The sequence below is a fragment of the Pristiophorus japonicus genome, unplaced genomic scaffold (genome assembly GCF_044704955.1).
Source record: "Pristiophorus japonicus isolate sPriJap1 unplaced genomic scaffold, sPriJap1.hap1 HAP1_SCAFFOLD_2018, whole genome shotgun sequence".
Lineage (NCBI taxonomy): Eukaryota > Metazoa > Chordata > Chondrichthyes > Pristiophoridae > Pristiophorus > Pristiophorus japonicus.
This window is the reverse complement of record NW_027251714.1, coordinates 1-21,546: the sequence shown is the minus strand read 5'-3', so window position 1 is coordinate 21,546 and position 21,546 is coordinate 1. Positions and strand designations below refer to the sequence as shown.

The following is a 21,546-nucleotide window of genomic DNA, read 5'->3' as shown; positions in this document are numbered from 1 at the left end:
CCACCCACCCCCGCCCCTCCCCCACCTGCGACCCCGCCCCATCCCGGTTAGAATCAGAGAAATTTACCGCACAGAGGGAGGCCATTCGGCCCATCGTGTCCGTGTTGCCCCGGCCGACCAAGAGCTACCCAGCCCAATCCCACTTTCCAGCTCTGGGTCCGTAGCCCTGCAGGTTACATCACTTCAAGTGTTCATCCAAATGTGGTGAGGGTTTCTGCCTCTACCACCCTTTCAGGCAGTGAGTTCCCCCCCAGACCCCCACCACCCTCTGGGTGAAGACATTTCCCCTCAAATCCCCTCTAAACCTCCCCCCAATTACTTTCAATCCACGCCCCCTGGTTGTTGACCCCTCTGCCAAGGGAAACAGGTCCGTCCTATCCACTCTATCCAGGCCCCTCATCATTTTATACACCTCAATCAGGTCTCCCCTCAGCCTCCTCTGTTCCAAAGAAAACAACCCCAGCCGATCCAATCTTTCCTCATCGCTAAAATTCTCCAGTCCCGGCAACATCCTGGTAAATCTCCTCTGTACCCTCTCCAGTGTAACATCCTGGTAAATCCCCTCTGTACCCTCTCCAGTGCAACATCCTGGTAAATCCCCTCTGTACCCTCTCTAGTGCAACATCCTGGTAAATCTCCTCTGTACCCTCTCCAGTGCAACATCCTGGTAAATCTCCTCTGTACCCTCTCCAGTGCAACATCCTGGTAAATCTCCTCTGTACCCTCTCCAGTGCAACATCCTGGTAAATCTCCTCTGCACCCTCTCCAGTGCAACATCCTGGTAAATCTCCTCTGTACCCTCCCCAGTGCATCATCCTGGTAAATCTCCTCTGTACCCTCTCTAGAGCAACATCCTGGTAAATCTCCTCTGTACCCCCTCCAGCACAATCACATCATTCCTGTAATGCGGTGACCAGAACTGCACGCAGTACACCAGCTGTGGCCTAACCAGTGTTTTATACATTTCTAACATAACCTCCCTGCTCTTGTATTCTGTGCCTCGGCCAATAAAGGCAAATCCCCGTGTGGGGAGGAGGGTTGAGGGGAGGGTGTCGGGGGGGTCACACGTAGCAAAGATAGAGGTAGGTCTCCTCTAAGCTCCAGTCCGGGGGCATTTCCTCGGGTTTGTGGGCCTTCACGTGCTTCTGCATGGCAGAGAGGCTGGAGCAGAACTGTTGGCAGACAGTGCACTGATAGGGCGAGGCACCGTTATGAGTCCGAAGGTGCTTGATCATGGCCGAATAGTCGCGCGATCTCTGGCGGCACAGCTTGCATTCGAAGGGCTTCTCGCCTGGGGAGGGAAGAGAAGTTAGTCAGGGCCGAGGAACGCTCCCTCCGCACTGTCCCCGTCAAACACTCCCCAGGACACGGGGTTAGATACAGAGTAAAGCTCCCTCTACACTGTCCCAGCAAACACTCCCAGGGCAGGTACAGGGGGTTAGATACAGAGTAAAGCTCCCTCTACACTGTCCCATCAAACACTCCCAGGGCAGGTACAGGGGGTTAGATACAGAGTAAAGCTCCCTCTACACTGTCCCGTCAAACACTCCCAGGGCAGGTACAGCACGGGGTTAGATACAGAGTAAAGCTCCCTCTACACTGTCCCATCAAACACTCCCAGGGCAGGTACAGGGGGTTAGATACAGAGTAAAGCTCCCTCTACACTGTCCCATCAAACACTCCCAGGGCAGGTACAGGGGGTTAGATACAGAGTAAAGCTCCATCTACACTATCCCATCAAACACTCCCAGGGCAGGTACAGGAGGTTAGATCCAGAGTAAAGCTCCATCTACACTGTCCCATCAAACACTCCCAGGGTAGGTACAGCACGGGTTAGATACAGTGTAAAGCTCCCTCTACACTGTCCCATCAAACACTTCCTGGGTAGGTATATATAAACATAGAAAATAGGTGCAGGAGCAGGCCATTCAGCCCTTCGAGCCTGCACCACCATTCAATATGATCATGGCTGATCATTCCCTCAGTACCCCATTCCTGCCTTCTCTCCATACCCCTTCATCCCTTTAGCCGTAAGGGCCACATCGAACTCCCTTTTGAATATATCCAACGAACTGGCCTCAACAACTCTCTGTGGTAGAGAATTCCACAGGTTCACCACTCTCTGAGTGAAGAAGTTTCTCCTCATCTCGGTCCTAAATGGCTTACCCCTTATCCTTAGACTGTGACCCCTGGTTCTGGACTTCCCCAACATCGGGAACATTCTATCTGCATCTAACCTGTCTAAACCCGTCAGAATTTTATATGTTTCAATGAGATCCCCTCTCATTCTTCTAAATTCCAGTCATTATAAGCCTAGTCAATCCAGTCTTTCTTCATATGTCAGTTCTGCAATCCTGGGAATCAGTCTGGTGAACCTTCGCTGCACTCCCTCAATAGCAAGAATGTCCTTCCTCAGATTAGGAGACCAAAACTGTACACAATACTCCAGGTGTGACCTCACCAAGGCCCTGTACAACTGCAGTAAGACCTCCCTGCTCCTAAATGTTGGAATCAATTATTAAAGTTGAAATAGCAGCGCATTTGGAAAGCAGTGACAGGATCGGTCCAAGTCAGCATGGATTTATGAAAGGGAAATCCTGCTTGACAAATCTTCTGGAGTTTTTTGAGGATGTAACTAGTAGAGTGGACAAGGGAAAACCAGTGGATGTGGTGCATTTGGATTTTCAAAAGGCTTTTGGCAAGGTCCCACACGAGATTGGTGTGCAAAATTAAAGCACATGGTATTGGGGATAATGTATTGACGTGGATAGAGAACTGGTTGGCAGACAGGAAGCAGAGAGTCAGGATAAACGGATCCTTTTCAGAATGGCAGGCAGTGACTAGTGGAGTGCCGCAGGGATCAGTGCTGGGTCCCCAGCTATTTACAATATACATTCATGATTTAGAAGAAGGAATTGAGTGTAATCTCTCCAAGTTTGCAGATGACACTAAGCTGGGTGGTGGTGTGAGCTGTGAGGAGGATGCTAAGAGGCTGCAGGGTGACTTGGACAGATTAGGTGAGTGGGCAAATACATGGCAGATGCAGTATAATGTGGATAAATGTGAGGTTATCCACTTTGGTGGCAAAAACAAAAGTCAGAATATTATCTGAATGGTGACAGATTAGGAAAAGGGGAGGTGCAACGAGACCTGGGTGTCATGGTACATCAGTCATTGAAGGTAGGCATGCAGGTACAGCAGGCGGTGAAGAAGGCAAATGGTATGTTGGCCTTCATAGCTAGGGGATTTGAGTATAGGAGCAGGGAGGTCTTACTGCAGTTGTACAGGGCCTTAGTGAGGCCACACCTGGAATATTGTGTTCAGTTTTGGTCTCTTAATCTGAGGAAGGACATTCTTGCTATTGAGGGAGTGCAGCGAAGGTTCATCAGACTGATTTCCGGGATGGCAGGACTGACATATGAGGAGAGACTGGATCAACTGGGCCTGTATTCACTGGAGTTTAGAAGGATGAGAGGGGATCTCATAGAAACATATAAAATTCTGATGGGATTGGACAGGTTAGGTGCTGGAAGAATGTTCCCGATGTTGGGGAAGTCCAGAACCAGGGGACATAGTCTAAGGATAAGGGGTTAGCCATTTCGGACCGAGATGAGGAGAAACTTCTTCACTCAGAGAGTTGTTAACCTGTTGAATTCCCTACCGCAGAGCATTGGATATATTAGAGGCAGTTAGATATGGCCCTTATGGCTAAAGGGATCAAGGGGTATGGAGAGAAAGCAGGAATGGGGTACTGAGGTGAATGATCAGCCATGATCTTATTGAATGGTGGTGCAGGCTCGAAGGGCTGAATGGCCTACTCCTGCACGTATTTTCGATGTTTCTATACTCAAATCCTCTCGCTATGAAGGCCAACATACCATTTGCTTTCTTTACTGCCTGCTGTACCTGCATGCCAACTTTCAATGACTGATGTACCATGACACCCAGGTCTTGTTGCACCTCCCCTTTTCCTAATCTGTCACCATTCAGATAATATTCTGCCTTCCTGTTTTTGCCACCAAAGTGGATAACCTCACATTTATCCACATTATACTGCATCTGCCATGCATTTGCCCACTCACCTAACCTGTCCAAGTCACCCTGCAGCCTCTTAGCATCCTCCTCACAGCTCACACCGCCACCCAGCTTAGTGTCATCTGCAAACTTGGAGAGATTACATTTAATTCCTTCATCTAAATCATTGATGTATATTGTAAATAGCTGGGGTCCCAGCACTGAACTTTGTGGCACCCCACTAGTCACTGCCTGCCATTCTGAAAAGGACCCGTTTATTCCCACTCTTTGCTTCCTGTCTGCCAACCAGTTCTCTATCCACGTCAGTACATTACCCCCAATATCATGTGCTTTGATTTTGCACACCAATCTCTTGTGTGGGACCTTGTCAAAAGCCTTTTGAAAGTCCAAATACACCACATCCACTGGTTCTCCCTTGTCCACTCTACGAGTTACATCCTCAAAAAATTCCAGAAGATTTGTCAAGCATGATTTCCCTTTCATAAATCCATGCTTGACTTGGACCGATCCTGTCACTGCTTTCCAAATGCGCCGCTATTTCATCCTTAATGTTTGATTCCAACATTTTCCCCACTACTGATGTCAGGCTAACCGGTTTATAGTTCCCCGTTTTCTCTCTCCCTCCTTTTTTAAAAAGTGGTGTTACATTAGTTACCCTCCAGTCCATAGGAACTGATCCAGAGTCGATAGAATGTTGGAAAATGATCACCAATGCATCCACTATTTCTCGGGCCACTTCCTTAAGTACTCTGGGATGCAGACTATCAGGCCCCGGGGATTTATCGGCCTTCAATCCCATCAATTTCCCTAACACAATTTCCTGACAAATAAGGATTTCCTTCAGTTCCTCCTTCTCACTGGACCCTCTGTCCCCTAGTATTTCCAGAAGGTTATTTGTATCTTCCTTCGTGAAGACAGAACCAAAGTATTTGTTCAACTGGTCTGCCATTTCTTTGTTCCCCATTATAAATTCACCTGATTCTGACTGCAAGGGACCTACGTTTGTCTTCACTAATCTTTTTCTCTTCACATATCTATAGAAGCTTTTGCAGTCAGTTTTTATGTTCCCAGCAAGCTTCCTCTCATATTCTATTTCCCCCTCCTAATTAAACCCTTTGTCCTCCTCTGCTGGATTCTAAATTTCTCCCAGTCCTCAGGTTTGCTGCTTTTTCTGGCCAATTTATATGCCTCTTCCTTGGATTTAACACTATCCATAATTTCCCTTGTTGGCCACGGTTGAGCCACCTTCCCCGTTTTATTTTTACTCCAGACAGGGATGTTCAATTGTTGACATTCATCCATGTGATCGTTAAATGTTTGCCATTGCCTATCCACCGTCAACCCTTTAAGTATCATTTGCCAGTCTATGCTAGCCAATTCACATCTCATACCATCGAAGTTACCTTTCCTTAAGTTCAGGACCCTAGTCTCTGAATTAACTGTGTCACTCTCCATCTTAATAAAGAATTCTACCATATTATGGTCACTCTTCCCCAAGGGGCCTCGCACAACAAGATTGCTAATTAGTCCTTTCTTGTTACACATCACCCAGTCTCGGATGGCCAGCTCTCTGGTTGGTTCCTCGACATATTGGTCAAGCAAACCATCCCTAATACACTCCAGGAAATCCTCCTCCACCATATTGTTACCAGTTTGGTTAGCCCAATCTATATGTAGATTAAAGTCGCCCATGATAACTGCTGTACCTTTATTGCATGCATCTTTAATTTCTTGTTTGATGCTGTCCCCAACCTCACTACTACTGTTTGGTGGTCTGTACACAACTCCCACTAGCGTTTTCTGCCCCTTGGTATTCCGTAGCTCCACCCATACAGATTCCACATCATCCAAGCTAATGTCCTTCCTTACTATTGCATTAATTTCCTCTTTAACTAGCAACGTTACCCCACCTCCTTTCCCTTTCTGTCTATCCTTCCTGAATGTTGAATACCCCTGGATGTTGAGTTCCCAGCCTTGGTCACCCTGGAGCCATATCTCCGTGATGCCAATTACATCGTATCCGTTAACTGTTATCTGCGCAGTTAATTCATCCACCTTATTCCGAATACTCCTCGCATTGAGACACAGAGCCTTCAGGCTTGTCTTTCTAACACACTTTGTCCCTTTAGAATTTTGCTGTAATGTGGCCCTTTTTAATTTTTGCTTTGGGTTTCTCTGCCCTCCACTTTCACTTTTCTTCTTTCTATCTTTTGCTTCTGCCCCCATTCTACTTCCCTCTGTCTCCCTGCATAGGTTCTCATCCCCCTGCCATATTAGTTTAACCCCTCCCCAACAGCCCGAGCAAACGCTACCCCTAGGACATTGGTTCCGGTCCTGACCAGGTGCAGACCATCTGGTTTGTACTGGTCCCATCTCCCCCAGAACCGGTTCCAATGTCCCAGGAATTTGAATCCCACCATTCTGCAGCACTCCTCAAGCCACGTATTCATCTTAACTATCCTGCTATTTCGACTCTGACTAGCAGGTGGCACTGGCAGCAATCCTGAGATTACTACCTTTGAGGTCCTATTTTTAATTTAACTCCTAGCTCCCTAAACTCAGCTTGTAGGACCTCATCCCGTTTTTTACGTATATCGTTGGTACCCATATGCACCTCGACAACTGGCTGTTCACCCTCCCCCTCCAAAATATCCTGCAACCGCTCCGAGACATCCTTGACCATTGCATACACTGTAAAGCTCCCTCTACACTGTCCCATCAAACACTCCCAGGGCAGGTACAGGGGGTTAGATACAGAGTAAAGCTCCCTCTACACTGTCCCATCAAACACTCCCAGGGCAGGTACAGCACGGGGTTAGATACAGAGTAAAGCTCCCTCTACACTGTCCCATCAAACACTCCCAGGGCAGGTACAGGGGGTTAGATACAGAGCAAAGCTCCCTCGACACTGTCCCATCAAACACTCCCAGGGCAGGTACAGGGGGTTAGATACAGATCAAAGCTCCCTCGACACTGTCCCATCAAACACTCCCAGGGCAGGTACAGAGGGTTAGATACAGAGTAAAGCTCCCTCTACACTGTCCCATCAAACACTCCCAGGGCAGGTACAGGGGGTTAGATACAGAGCAAAGCTCCCTCTACACTGTCCCATCAAACACTCCCAGGGCAGGTACAGGGGGTTAGATACAGAGCAAAGCTCCCTCGACACTGTCCCATCAAATACTCCCAGTGCAGGTACAGGGGGTTAGATACAGAGTAAAGCTCCCTCTACACTGTCCCATCAAACACTCCCAGGGCAGGTACAGGGGGTCAGATACAGAGTAAAGCTCCCTCTACACTGTCCCATCAAATACTCCCAGGGCAGGTACAGGGGGTTAGATACAGAGTAAAGCTCCCTCTACACTGTCCCATCAAATACTCCCAGGGCAGGTACAGAGGGTTAGATACAGAGTAAAGCTCCCTCTACACTGTCCCATCAAAAACTCCCAGGGCAGGTACAGCACGGGGTTAGATACAGAGTAAAGCTCCCTCTACACTGTCCCATCAAACACTCCCAGGGCAGGTACAGCATGGGGTTAGATACAGAGTAAAGCTCCATCTACACTGTCCCATCAAACACTCCCAGGGCAGGTACAGGGGGTTAGATACAGAGTAAAGCTCCCTCTACACTGTCCCATCAAACACTCCCAGGGCAGGTACAGGGGGTTAGATACAGAGTAAAGCTCCCTCTACACTGTCCCATCACACACTCCCAGGGCAGGTACAGGGGGTTAGATACAGAGTAAAGCTCCCTCTACACTGTCCCATCAAATACTCCCAGGGCAGGTACAGAGGGTTAGATACAGAGTAAAGCTCCCTCTACACTGTCCCATCAAAAACTCCCAGGGCAGGTACAGCACGGGGTTAGATACAGAGTAAAGCTCCCTCTACACTGTCCCATCGAACACTCCCAGGGCAGGTACAGCATGGGGCTAGATACAGAGTAAAGCTCCATCTACACTGTCCCATCAAACACTCCCAGGGCAGGTACAGGGGGTTAGATACAGAGTAAAGCTCCCTCTACACTGTCCCATCAAACACTCCCAGGGCAGGTACAGGGGGTTAGATACAGAGTAAAGCTCCCTCTACACTGTCCCATCAAACACTCCCAGGGCAGGTACAGGGGGTTAGATACAGAGTAAAGCTCCCTCGACACTGTCCCATCAAACACTCCCAGGGCAGGTACAGGGGGTTAGATACAGAGTAAAGCTCCCTCTACACTGTCCCATCAAACACTCCCAGGGCAGGTACAGCACGGGGTTAGATACAGAGTAAAGCTCCCTCTACACTGTCCCATCAAACACTCCCAGGGCTGGTACAGGGGGTTAGATACAGAGTAAAGCTCCCTCTACACTGTCCCATCAAACACTCCCAGGGCAGGTACAGGGGGTTAGATACAGAGTAAAGCTCCCTCTACACTGTCCCATCAAACACTCCCAGGGCAGGTACAGCACGGGGTTAGATACAGAGTAAAGCTCCCTCTCCACTGTCCCATCAAACACTCCAAGGGCAGGTACAGCACGGGGTTAGATACAGAGTAAAGCTCCCTCTACACTGTCCCATCAAACACTCCCAGGGCAGGTACAGGGGGTTAGATACAGTGTAAAGCTCCCTCTACACTGTCCCATCAAACACTCCCAGGGCAGGTACAGGGGGTTAGATACAGAGTAAAGCTCCCTCTACACTGTCCCATCAAACACTCCCAGGGCAGGTACAGAGGGTTAGATACAGAGTAAAGCTCCCTCTACACTGTCCCATCAAACACTCCCAGGGCAGGTACAGGGGGTTAGATACAGTGTAAAGCTCCCTCTACACTGTCCCATCAAACACTCCCAGTGCAGGTACAGGGGGTTAGATACAGAGTAAAGCTCCCTCTACACTGTCCCATCAAACACTCCCAGGGCAGGTACAGGGGGTTAGATACAGAGTAAAGCTCCCTCTACACTGTCCCATCAAACACTCCCAGGGCAGGTACAGGGGGTTAGATACAGATTAAAGCTCCCTCTACACTGTCCCATCAAACACTCCCAGGGCAGGTACAGCATGGGGTTAGATACAGAGTAAAGCTCCCTCTACACTGTCCCATCAAACACTCCCAGGGCAGGTACAGGGGGTTAGATACAGAGTAAAGCTCCCTCTACACTGTCCCATCAAACACTCCCAGGGCAGGGACAGGGGGTTAGATACAGAGTAAAGCTCCCTCTACACTGTCCCATCAAACACTCCCAGGGCAGGTACAGGGGGTTAGATACAGAGTAAAGCTCCCTCTACACTGTCCCATCAAACACTCCCAGGGCAGGTACAGCACGGGGTTAGTAAAGGTCGCTCGACACTGTCCGGCACTCTGAGCTTGATAACAAAGAGGCGGTTCCATCTACCACCACCAGGTGGGGGTGATGCTCCACCAGACGGATACAGAGCAATGTGACCGGACCAGTCACTTCGAACCCACACCTACATTACTACACATTGTGCAAGTATCATACTGACTGGTTCATTGACTGCTCCTCTGCAAAAGCCTGCGTTCTGCGCCCTAGCACAACTCCCATCTCTACAACGCCTGTCACCCCTCTCAGGATGTCCCAAGGCGCCTTACAGCCGATGAAGTACTTTGTGGAGTGCGGTCACTGTTGTACTGTGGGAAACGCCAATTTGCGCACAGCAAGCTCCCACACACAGCGATGTGATAATGACCCGGATCGTCTGTGTTAGTGATGTTGGTTGAGGGATAAATATTGGCCCCAGGACACCGGGGAGAACTCCCCCTGCTCTTCTTCCAAATAGTGGCCCCGGGATCTTTTACATCCACCCGAGAGGGCAGACGGGGCCTCGGTTTAATGTCGCATCCGAAAGACAGAACCTCCGACAGTGCAGTGCTCCATCAGTACTGCCCCTCCGACAGTGCAGTGCGGCACTCCCTCAGTACTGCCCCTCCGACAGTGCAGTGCGGCACTCCCTCAGTACTGCCCCTCCGACAGTGCGGCGCTCCCTCAGTACTGCCCCTCCGACAGTGCGGCGCTCCCTCAGTACTGCCCCTCCGACAGTGCGGCCCTCCCTCAGTACTGCCCCTCCGACAGTGCGGCGCTCCCTCAGTACTGCCCTCCGACAGTGCGGCGCTCTCTCAGTACTGCCCCTCCGACAGTGCGGCGCTCCCTCAATACTGCCCTCCGACAGTGCGGCGCTCTCTCTCAGTACTGCCCCTCCGACAGTGCGGCGCTCCCTCAGTACTGCCCCTCCAACAGTGCAGCACTCCCTCAGTACCGCCCCTCCGACAGTACGGCGCTCCCTCAGTACTGCCCCTCCGACAGTGCGGCGCTCCCTCAGTACCGCCCCTCCGACAGTGCGGCGCTCCCTCAATACTGCCCTCCGACAGTGCGGCACTCCCTCAGTACTGCCCCTCCGACAGTGCGGCACTCCCTCAGTACTGCCCTCCGACAGTGCGGCGCTCTCTCTCAGTACTGCCCCTCCGACAGTGCGGCGCTCCCTCAGTACTGCCCTCCGACAGTGCGGCGCTCTCTCTCAGTACTGCCCCTCCGACAGCGCTCCCTCAGCACTGCACTGGGGAGAGTTGGCCTGGATTATGGGAACCTACGAACCCTTGGAGGCGAGAGAGAGAGCACAAAACCCCACTGAGCCAAAGTTAACATCCCTGATTGGAAAGGCCACTTGAGCTTGGCCACAGCCACTGCCTCCCACCTTAAACTGCAGCTGCCACCTGCTTGCCCGGTTCCCCCGATCGGCCTCCTCCCGCCCACGTTTCCACCCCCGGAGCCCCCTGCGTGTTTACCTGTGTGAACCCTGTAGTGCGTCTCGAGCTGGTGTTTGAGGCTGAACTTCTTGTCACAGTGGATGCACTGATGGGGCTTCTCGCCCAGGTGTGCCCTCTTGTGGGCCTTCAAGGCGCCGTCGTCCCGCAGGCGGTGTCTGCAGTACTCGCACTGGTGCGGCGATTCCCCTGATGGCACAGAGTCACAGGTCACCAAGCGTCACGGCGGCGCAGTGCGTTTTCATTCCCCTCCCACCCCAGCGCCATTCCTTCCTCACAACACAAGGAATAGAAACAGGAGTCGGCCATTCGGCCCCATCGAGCCTGCTCCACCATTCAATACAACGAGATCCAACAACCCCTCCAGTGCAGCCTTCGACCGCCTGAGGATAAGAGTGTTCGAAGACCAGGCCCTCAAATCCACCACCGAGCCCATGGTCTACAGGGCTGTAGTGATACCCGCCCTCCTGTATGGCTCAGAGACATGGACCATGTACAGTAGGTACCTCACCCCCAGCTCATGGTCTACAGGGCTGTAGTGATACCCGCCCTCCTGTGTGGCTCAGAGACATGGACCATGTACAGTAGGTACCTCACCCCCAGCTCATGGTCTACAGGGCTGTAGTGATACCCGCCCTCCTGTATGGCTCAGAGACATGGACCATGTACAGTAGGTACCTCACCCCCAGCTCATGGTCTACAGGGCTGTAGTGATACCCGCCCTCCTGTATGGCTCAGAGACATGGACCATGTACAGTAGACACCTCAAGTCACTGGAGAAATACCACCAACGCTGTCTCCGCGAGATCCTGCAAATCCCCCGGGAGGACAGACGCACCAACGTTAGCGTCCTCGACCAGGCCCAACATCCCCAGCATCGAAGCACTGACCACACTCGACCAGCTCCGCTGGGCAGGGCCACATTGTCCACATGTCCCCCCAGACACGGGACTCCCCAAAGCGAGCACTCTACTCGGAACTCCTTCACGGGCAAACGAGCCAAAGGTGGGCAGAGGGAACGTTACAAGGGACCACCCTCAAAGCCTCCCTGATAAAGTGCAACATCCCCACCGACACCTGGGAGTCCCTGGGCCCAAAGACCAGTCCGTCCTAAGTGGAGGGAGTGCATCCGGGAGGGCGCTGAGCACCTCGAGTCTCGTCGCCGAGAGCGTGCAGAAACCAAGCGCAGGCAGCGGAAGGAGCGTGCGGCAAACCAGTCCCACCCTCCCCTTCCCTCAACGTCTATCTGTCCCACCCTCCCCTTCCCTCAACGTCTCTCTGTCCCACCCTCCCCTTCCCTCAACGTCTATCTGTCCCACCCTCCCCTTCCCTCAACGTCTATCTGTCCCACCCTCCCCTTCCCTCAACCACTGTCTGTCCCACCTGTGACAGGGACTGTGGTTCCCGTATTGGACTGTTCAGTCACCTCAGCATTCTTGTTAAGAGTGGAGGCAAGTCTTCCTCGATTCCGAGAGACTGCCTGAGAGAGGACACCATTGGTGGGAGGGTGTAATTACAGTGTGACGTGATTACATAGGAACATAAGAACATGAGAAATAGGAGCAGGAGTCGGCCATTCGGCCCCTCGAGCCTGCTCCGCCATTTAATACGATCATGGCTGATCTGATCATGGACTCAGCTCCACTTCCCTGCCCATCCCCTTATCGGTTAAGAAACTGTCTCTCTCCACCTTAAATATATTCAATGTCCCGGCTTCCACAGCTCTCTGAGGCAGTGAATTCCAAAGATTTACAACCCTCTGAGAGAAGAAATTCCTCTTCATCTCAGTTTTAAATGGGCGGCCCCTTATTCTAAGACCATGCCCCCTAGTTCTAGTCTCCCCCATCAGTGGGAACATCCTCTCTGCATCCACCTTGTCGAGCCCCCTCATAATCTGATACGTTTCGATAAGATCACCTCTCATTCTTCTGAATTCCAATGAGTAGAGGCCCAACCTCCTCAACCTTTCCTCATAAGTCAACCCCCTCATCCCCGGAATCAACCGAGTGAACCTCCTCTGAACTGCCTCCAAAGCAAGTATATCCTTTCGTAAATACGGAAACCAAAACTGCACGCAGTACTCCAGGTGTGGCCTCACCAATACCCTGTATAACTGGAGCAAGACTTCCCTGCTTTTATACTCCATCCCCTTTGCAATAAAGGCCAAGATACCATTGGCCCTTCCTGATCACTTGCTGTACCTGCATACTAACCTTTTGTGTTTCATGCACAACTAACCCCCAGGTCCCGCTGTACTGCGGCACTTTGTAATCTCTCTCCATTTAAATAATAACTTGCTCTTTGATTTTTTTCTGCCAAAGTGCATGACCTCACACTTTCCAACATTATACTCCATCTGACAAATTCTTGCCCACTCACTGAGCCTGTCTCTGTCCTTTTGCAGATTTTTTGTGTCCTCCTCACACATTGCTTTTCCTCCTATCTTTGTATCGTCAGACCACACCTGGAGCACTGTGAGCAGTTCTGGGCACTCACCTTAGGGAGGATATATTGGCCTTGGAGGGAGTGCCGCGAAGGTTCACCACAATGAGACCCGCACTCTAAAAGTTAAACGGCTATTTTTCCTGCCCAAGTGGGTTATTTAAATGGACAGCGCACCATTGGCTAGGGATGTGGCTGGTCGAGGGTGCTTACCTGCGTGTGACTTTAAATGGCGTTTGAGCGCCGCAGGGCTGAGGAACAGGCGGCTGCACTTCCCGCAGGAGTGACACCACGCGCTCCCGTCTGCAACCATATTCGGCCTCAACTCCGCCCGTGACCCAAACCCCTTCACACACCGCGGGACCACCACCATGTCACTTCCTGCGGACAGTACAGCATGGGTTAGATACAGAGTAAAGCTCCCTCTACACTGTCCCATCAAACACTCCCAGGGCAGGTACAGGGGGTTAGATACAGAGTAAAGCTCCCTCTACACTGTCCCATCATACACTCCCAGGGCATGTACAGGGGGTTAGATACAGAGTAAAGCTCCCTCTACACTGTCCCATCAAACACTCCCAGGGCAGGTACAGCACGGGGTTAGATACAGAGTAAAGCTCCCTCTACACTGTCCCATCAAACACTCCCAGGGCAGGTACAGAGGGTTAGATATAGAGTAAAGCTCCCTCTACACTGTCCCATCAAACACTCCCAGGGCAGGTAGAGGGGGTTAGATACAGAGTAAAGCTCCCTCTACACTGTCCCATCAAACACTCCCAGGGCAGGTACAGCACGGGGTTATTTACGAGATTAAAAAATTTGACATGGATCCGCATAAGTAGAAATCTGCACAGGTGACCAAAGGCTGGTTTCAAAGAGGTGGGTTTTAAGAAGCGTTTTGACGGAGGAGAGAGAGGTGGAGAGGTTTAGGGAGGGAGTTCCAGAGCTTGGGGCCCAGGCAACAGAAGGCACGGCCACCAATGGTGGAGCGATTATAACCAGTGATGGTCAGGAGGACAGAATTAGAGAGGTGCAGATATCTCGGGTGGTTGTGGGGCTGGAGGAGATTACAGAGATAGTGAGGGGTGTAGGGGCTGGAGGAGGGTAGAGAGATAGGGAGGGGTGTTGGGCTGGAGTATGTTACAGAGATAGGGAGGGGTGCAGGGGCTGGAGAGGTTACAGAGATAGGGAGGGGTGTAGGGGCTGGAGGGGATTACAGAGATAGGGAGGGGTGTAGGGGCTGGAGGAGGTTACAGAGATATGGAGCGGTGTAGGGGCTGGAGGGGGTTACAGAGATAGGGAGGGGTGTAGGGGCTGGAGAAGGTTACAGAGATAGGGAGGGGTGTAGGGGCTGGAGGGGGTTACAGAGATATGGAGGGGTGTAGGGGCTGGAGGGGGTTACAGAGATATGGAGCGGTGTAGGGGCTGGAGAAGGTTACAGAGATAGGGAGGGGTGTGGTGGCTGGAGGAGGTTGCGGAGATAGGGAGGGGTGTAGGGGCTGGAGGAGGTTACAGAGATAGGGAGGGGTGTAAGGGCTGGAGAAGGTTACAGAGATAGGGAGGGGTGTGGTGGCTGGAGGAGGTTGCGGAGATAGGGAGGGGCAAGGAGGCCACGGAGGAATTTGAAAACAAAAATGAGAATTTTGAAATCAAAGCATTCCTAACCGGGAGTCAGTGTATGTCAGCGAGCACAGGGGGTGATGGGTGAGCGGGACTCGGTGTGAGTTAGGACACGGGGGCAGTGAGCACAGGGGGTGATGGGTGAGTGGGACTGGGTGTGAGTTAGGACACGGGGCAGTGAGCACAGAGGGTGATGGGTGAGTGGGACTCGGTGCAAGTTAGGACACGGTGCTCGGGGCGATGGCTGAACAGAACTCGGTGCGAGTTAGGGCAAAAGGTGATGGGTGCACGGGACTCGGTGCGAGTTCGGACACGGGGGCAACCGAGTTTTGGATCACCTCCAGTTTACATCGGGTAGAACGTGGGAGGCCGGCCAGAAGTGTGTTGGAATAGTCAAGTTTGGAAGTGTAAAACCCTCCCTGGGACTGCGATGATGTAGAAAATGGTTTAAATGATGATGTCCTTGTAATCTGTTGATGTAAACAGAGTACCGTGCACTGCTCTCATCTGTATCGTGCACTGGGGCATTGGAACCGGTTCTGGGGGAGGTGGGACCAGTACAAACCGGACGGTCTGAACCTGGGCAGGACCGGAACCAATGTCCTAGGGGGATTGTTTGCTGGTGCTGTTGGGGAGGAGTTAAACTAATATGGCAGGGGGATGGGAACCAATGCAGGGAGACAGAGGGAAACAAAATGGAGACAGAAGCAAAAGACAGAAAGGCGATGAGTAAAAGTGGAGGGCAGAGAAACCCAAGGCAAAAAACAAAAAGGGCCAATTTACAGCAAAATTCTAAAGGGTCAAAGTGTGTTAAAAAGGCAAGCCTGAAGGCTCTGTGCCTCAATGCGAGGAGTATTCGGAATAAGGTGGACAATTAACTGCGCAGATAGCAGTTAACGGATACGATGTAATTGGCATCATGGAGACATGGCTCCAGGGTGACCAAGGCTGGGAACTCAACATCCAGGGGTATTCAACATTTAGGAAGGATAGACAGAGAGGAAAAGGAGGCGGGGTGGCGTTGCTGGTTAAAGAGGAAATTAATGCAATAGTAAGGAAGGACATTAGCTTGGATGATGTGGAATTGGTATGGGAGGAGCTACGGAATACCAAAGGGCAGAAAACGCTAGTGGGAGTTGTGTACAGACCACCAAACAGTAGTAGTGAGGTTGGGGACAGCATCAAACAAGAAATAAGGGATGTGTGCAATAAAGGTACAACAGTTATCATGGGCGACTTTAATCTATATATTGATTGGGCTAACCAAACTGGTAGCAATGTGGTGGAGGAGGATTTCCTGGAGTGTATTAGGGATGGTTTTCTAGACCAAGATGTCGAGGAACCAACCAGAGAGCTGGCCATCCTCGACTGGGTGTTGTGTAATGAGAAAGGACTAATTAGCAATCTTGTTCTGCGAGGACCCTTGAGGAAGAGTGACCATAATATGGTAGAATTTCTTATTAAGATGGAAATTGACAAAATTAATTCAGAGACTAGGGTCCTGAACTTAAGGAAAGGTAACTTCGATGGTATGAGGTGTGAATTGGCTAGAATAGACTGGCAAATGATACTTAAAGGGTTGACAGTGGATAGGCAATGGCAAACATTTAAAGATCACATGGATGAACTTCAACAATTGTACATCTCTGTCTGGAGTAAAAATAAAACGGGGAAGGTGGCTCAACCGTGGCTAACAAGGGGACTTCCAAGGAAGAGGCATATAAATTGGCCAGAAAAAGCAGCAAACCTGAGGACTGGGAGAATTTTAGAATTCAGCAGAGGAGGACAAAGGGTTTAATTAGGAGGGAGAAAATAGAATATGAGAGGAAGCTTGCTGGGAACATAAAAACTGACTGCAAAAGCTTCTATAGATATGTGAAGAGAAAAAGATTAGTGAAGACAAACGTAGATTCCTTGCAGTTGGATTCGGGTGAATTATAATGGGGAACAAAGAAATGGCAGACCAATTGAACACGTACTTTGGTTCTGTCTTCACAAAGGTAGACACAAATAACCTTCCAGATGTACCAGGGGACCGAGGGTCTAGTGAGAAGGAGGAACTGAAGGAAATCTTTATTAGGCGGGAAATTGTGTTAGGGAAATTGACTGGATTGAAGGCCGATAAATCCCCAGGGCCTGATAGTCTACATCCCAGAGTACTTAAGGAAGTGGACTTTCAAAAGGCTTTTGACAAGGTCCCACACAAGAGATTGGTGTGCAAAATTAAAGCACATGGTATTGGGGATAATGTACTGACGTGGATGCATTGGTGATCATTTTCCAACAATCTATCGACTCTGGATCAGTTCCTATGGACTGGAGGGTAGCTAATGTAACACCACTTTTTAAAAAGGAGGGAGAGAGAAAACAGGTAATTATAGACCGGTTAGCCTGACATCAGTAGTGGGGAAAATGTTGGAATCAATTATTAAAGATGAAACAGCAGCACATTTGGAAAGCAGTGACAGGATCGGTCCAAGTCAGCATGGATTTATGAAAGGGAAATCATGCTTGACAAATCTTCTGGAATTTTTTGAAGATGTAACTAGCAGAGTGGACAAGGGAGAACCAGTGGATGTGGTGTATTTGGACTTTCAAAAGGCTTTTGACAAGGTCCCACACAAGAGATTGGTGTGCAAAATTAAAGCACATGGTATTGGGGATAATGTACTGACGTGGATAGAGAACTGGTTGGTAGACAGGAAGCAGAGAGTCAGGATAAACGGGTCCTTTTCAGAATGGCAGGCAGTGACTAATGGAGTGCCGCAGGGCTCAGTGCTGGGACCCCAGCTATTTACAATGTACATTAATGATTTAGATGAAGGAATTGAGTGTAATATCTCCAAGTTTGCAGATGACACTAAGCTGGGTGGCATTGTGAGCTGTGAGGAGGACGCTAAGAGGCTGCAGGGTGACTTGGACAGGTTCGGTGAGTGGGCAAATACATGGCAGATGCAGTAAAATGTGGATAAATGTGAGGTTATCCACTTTGGGGGCAAAAACACGAAGGCAGAATATTATCTGAATGGCAGCAGATTAAGAAAAGGAGGTGTAACGAGACCTGGGTGTCATGGTACATCAGTCATTGAAAGTTGGCATGCAGGTACAGCAGGCGGTGAAGAAGGCAAAAGGTATCTTGGCCTTCATAGCGAGGGGATTTGAGTATAGGAGCAGGGAGATCTTACTGCAGTTGTACTGGGCATTGGTGAGGCCCCACCTGGAATATTGTGTTCAGTTTTGGTCTCCTAATCTGAGGAAGGACGTTCTTGCTATTGAGGGAGTGCAGCGAAGGTTCACCAGACTGATTCCCGGGATGGCAGGACTGACATATGAGGAGAGACTGGATCAAATGGGCCTTTATTCACTGGAGTTTAGAAGGATGAGAAGGGATCTCATAGAAACGTATACGATTCTGACTGGACTGGACAGGTTAGATGCGGGAAGAATGTTCCCGATGTTGGGGAAGTCCAGAACCAGGGGACACACCGAAGGATAAGGGGCAGGCCGTTTAGGACTGAGATGAGGAGAAACTTCTTCACTCAGAGTTGTTAACCTGTGGAATTCCCTGCCGCAGAGAGTTGTTGAGGCCAGTTTGTTGGATATATTCAAAAGGGAGTTGGATGTGGCCCTTACAGCTAAAGGGATCAAGGGGTATGGAGAGAAAGCAGGAAAGGGGTACTGAGGGAATGATCAGCCATGATCTTATTGAATGGTGGTACAGGCTCGAAGGGCCGAATGGCCTACTCCTGCACCTATTTTCTATGTGGAATGTGATTTGTAGATTGTATCGGGGCGTACTCTGAAAATTAACGTCATTTTATTCTGACTTCATTGTCCGAATAATGCTTAAAGGCCGGATTTTCAGATCCTCTCCTCTCCCTTTTCTGCCCCTAGGTCGCGACTCCAGCACGGGTTTGAAGTTGTGCCTGACCTGTACACCCTGCAGCGCGCCCCCCCACCTTGACCACCTGGGGAATCAGGGTGGTCCGACCATCCCCACAGCGGAGAGGTGACTAGTACCGCTCTGGTGCATGAAACACAAAAGGTTAGTACGCAGGTACAGCAAGTGATCAGGAAGGGCCAATGGTATCTTGGCCTTTATTGCAAAGGGGATGGAGTATAAAAGCAGGGAAGTCTTGCTACAGTTATACAGGGTATTGGTGAGGCCACACCTGGAGTACTGCGTGCAGTTTTGGTCTCCATATTTACGAAAGGATATACTTGCTTTGGAGGCGGTTCAGAGAAGGTTCACTCGGTTGATTCCGGGGATGAGGGGGTTGACTTATGAGGAGAGGTTGAGGAGGTTGGGCCTCTACTCATTGGAGTTCAGAAGAATGAGAGGTGATCTTATCGAAACGTATCAGATTATGAGGGGGCTCGACAAGGTGGATGCAGAGAGGATGTTCCCACTGATGGGGGAGACTAGAACTAGGGGGCATGGTCTTAGAATAAGGGGCTGCCCATTTAAAACTGAGATGAGGAGGAATTTCTTCTCTCAGAGGGTTGTAAATCTGTGGAATTCTCTGCCCCAGAGAGCTGTGGAGGCCGGGACATTGAATATATTTAAGACAGAGATAGACAGTTTCTTAACCGATAAGGGGATAAGGGGGCGGGCAGGGAAGTGGAGCTGAGTCCATGATGGGATCAGCCATGATGGTATTAAATGGCGGAGCAGGCTCGAGGGGCCGAATGGCCCACTCCTGCTCCTATTTCTGATGTTCGAGGGTAACTGTGATTGTTTTTTTTTAAAGTTTTGTTGTGATTTGTGTTGTGCTGACCTGGGCACTGTTGTGGGGGCTATTTTTGTTGGGTTTCTCCCCCCCCACACCCCCAGGCGTCTCTGGGAGCACTCCCGGCTCGGCTCGCGAGAGAGAGAGAGAGGTGTGCAACGCCTCCCTTAGCGCTGCGGCCCTCCCCGGCTCCGGGCCCAGCGGCCCAAACGTACCCACCGAGGCGCAAACTGTTCCCGGGCGCTAAGCTTCCTGTCCCCGCCGCCGTTATCGCCCCCCAAAATCTGCAAAGCCCAAACTGCAGCGCGTCAGTAATTTAAATACAGCAGGAAACCCTTCGCTCCCACAGGCGACCTGGGCTCCATCAGCTCAGTCCCACCCTGGATTGCACATTGACCGACTGCCTCCAGCCCTCTGAGACCGCTCCTCCTGTACCGCAGAAACCCCCCTCTCTCCGTGCACACCCCTCCCTCTCTGCCCCCCGCTCTCGCTCTCTCTCTGTGCCTCTGTCTCTCTCTCTCTGTGCCCCCGTCTCTCTCTCTCTCTGTGCCCCTCACTCTCTCTCTCTCTGTGCCCCCCCCTCTCTCTCTCTCTCTCTGTGCCCCTCACTCTCTCTCTCTCTCTCGCTCTCTCTCTGTGCCCCTCACTCTCTCTCTCTCTGTGCCCCCCCCTCTCTCTCTCTCTCTCTCTCTCTCTCTCTCTGTCTGTCCCCTCTTTCATTCTCTGTGCCCCTCACTCTCTCTCTCTGTGCCCCCCCCTCTCTCTCTCTCTCTCTCTCTCTCTGTCCCCTCTTTCACTCTCTGTGCCCCTCACTCTCTCTCTCTGTGCCCCCGTCTCTCTCTCTCTCTCTCTCTGTGCACACCCCTCCCTCTCTGCCCCCCGCTCTCGCTCTCTCTCTGTGCCCCTCACTCTCTCTCTCTGTGCCCCCGTCTCTCTCTCTCTCTCTCTCTCTCTCTCTGTCCCCTCTTTCACTCTCTGTGCCCCTCACTCTCTCTCTCTCTGTGCCCCCCCCCTCTCACTGTGCCCCCGTCTCTCTCTCTCTCTCTCTCTCTCTGTCTCTCTGTTGCCCCCCCCTCTCACTGTGCCCCCGTCTCTCTCTCTCTCTCTCTCCCTCTCTGTGCCCCCCCGCTCTCTATCTCTCTGTGCCCCGCTCTCTCTCTCTCTCTCTCTGTGCCCCCCCGCTCTCTATCTCTCTGTGCCCCGCTCTCTCTCTCTCTCTCTCTGTGCCCCCCGCTCTCTCTCTCTCTGTGCCCCCCCTCTCTTTCTACCCCCCCGCTCTCTCTCTCTGTCCCCTCTTTCACTCTCTATGCCCCCCTTCTCTCTCTCTCTCTCTATGCCCCCCTTCTCTCTCTCTCTCTGTGCCCCCCTCTCTCTCTCTCTCTCTGTGCCCCCCTCTCTCTCTCTCTCTCTATGCCCCCCTCTCTCTCTCTCTCTCTCTCTCTCTATGCCCCCCTTCTCTCTCTCTCTCTGTGCCCCCCTCTCTCTCTCTCTCTCTGTGCCCCCCTCTCTCTCTCTCTCTCTATGCCCCCCTTCTCTCTCTCTCTCTCTCTGCCCCCCTCTCTCTCTCGCTCACTGTGCCCCCCACTCTCTCTCTCTCTCTCTCTCTGCCCTCCTCTCTCTCTCTCTCGCTCTCTGTGCCCCCTCTCTCTCTCTCTGTGCCCCCTCTCTCTCTCTCTCTCTCTCTGCCCCCCTCTCTCTCTCGCTCACTGTGCCCCCCCCTCTCTCTCTCTCTCTCTCTGCCCCCCTCTCTCTCTCGCTCACTGTGCCCCCCCTCTCTCTCTCTCTCTCTCTCTCTCTGCCCCCCTTCTCTCTCTCGCTCTCTGTGCCCCCCCTCTCTCTCTCACTCTCTCTGCCCTCCTCTCTCTCTCTGTGCCCCCCCTCTCTCTCTCTCTCTGCCCCCCCTCTCTCTCTCTCTCTCTGCCCCCCTCTCTCTCTCTCTCTCTCTGTGCCCCC

At 51.4% G+C, this 21,546-nt stretch overlaps 1 protein-coding gene across 1 annotated transcript; it reads right to left on the bottom strand.

The window, feature by feature from the left end:
• Nucleotides 1–333: 333 nt before the first annotated feature.
• On the bottom strand, nucleotides 334–13,556 carry LOC139244085 (zinc finger and BTB domain-containing protein 16-like). The gene is made up of 3 exons (XM_070870965.1): nucleotides 13,457–13,556; nucleotides 10,823–10,990; nucleotides 334–1,291 (listed from the first exon to the last, which is right to left on the bottom strand). The coding sequence occupies exons 1-3, from the start codon at nucleotides 13,554–13,556 to the stop codon at nucleotides 1,062–1,064; spliced, it is 498 nt and encodes a 165-aa protein (XP_070727066.1). The 3' UTR covers nucleotides 334–1,061.
• Nucleotides 13,557–21,546: the final 7,990 nt, after the last annotated feature.

Coding starts and splice junctions, on each gene's coding strand:
- LOC139244085 (XM_070870965.1), bottom strand. CDS start 13,556: ATGGTTGCAGACGGGAGCGCGTGGTGTCACTCCTGCGGGAAGTGCAGC. Junction 10,991..13,456: donor CCATTTAAAGTCACACGCAG/GTAAGCACCCTC, acceptor CTGTGCCATCAG/GGGAATCGCCGCACCAGTGC. Junction 1,292..10,822: donor GCACTACAGGGTTCACACAG/GTAAACACGCAG, acceptor TTCCCTCCCCAG/GCGAGAAGCCCTTCGAATGC.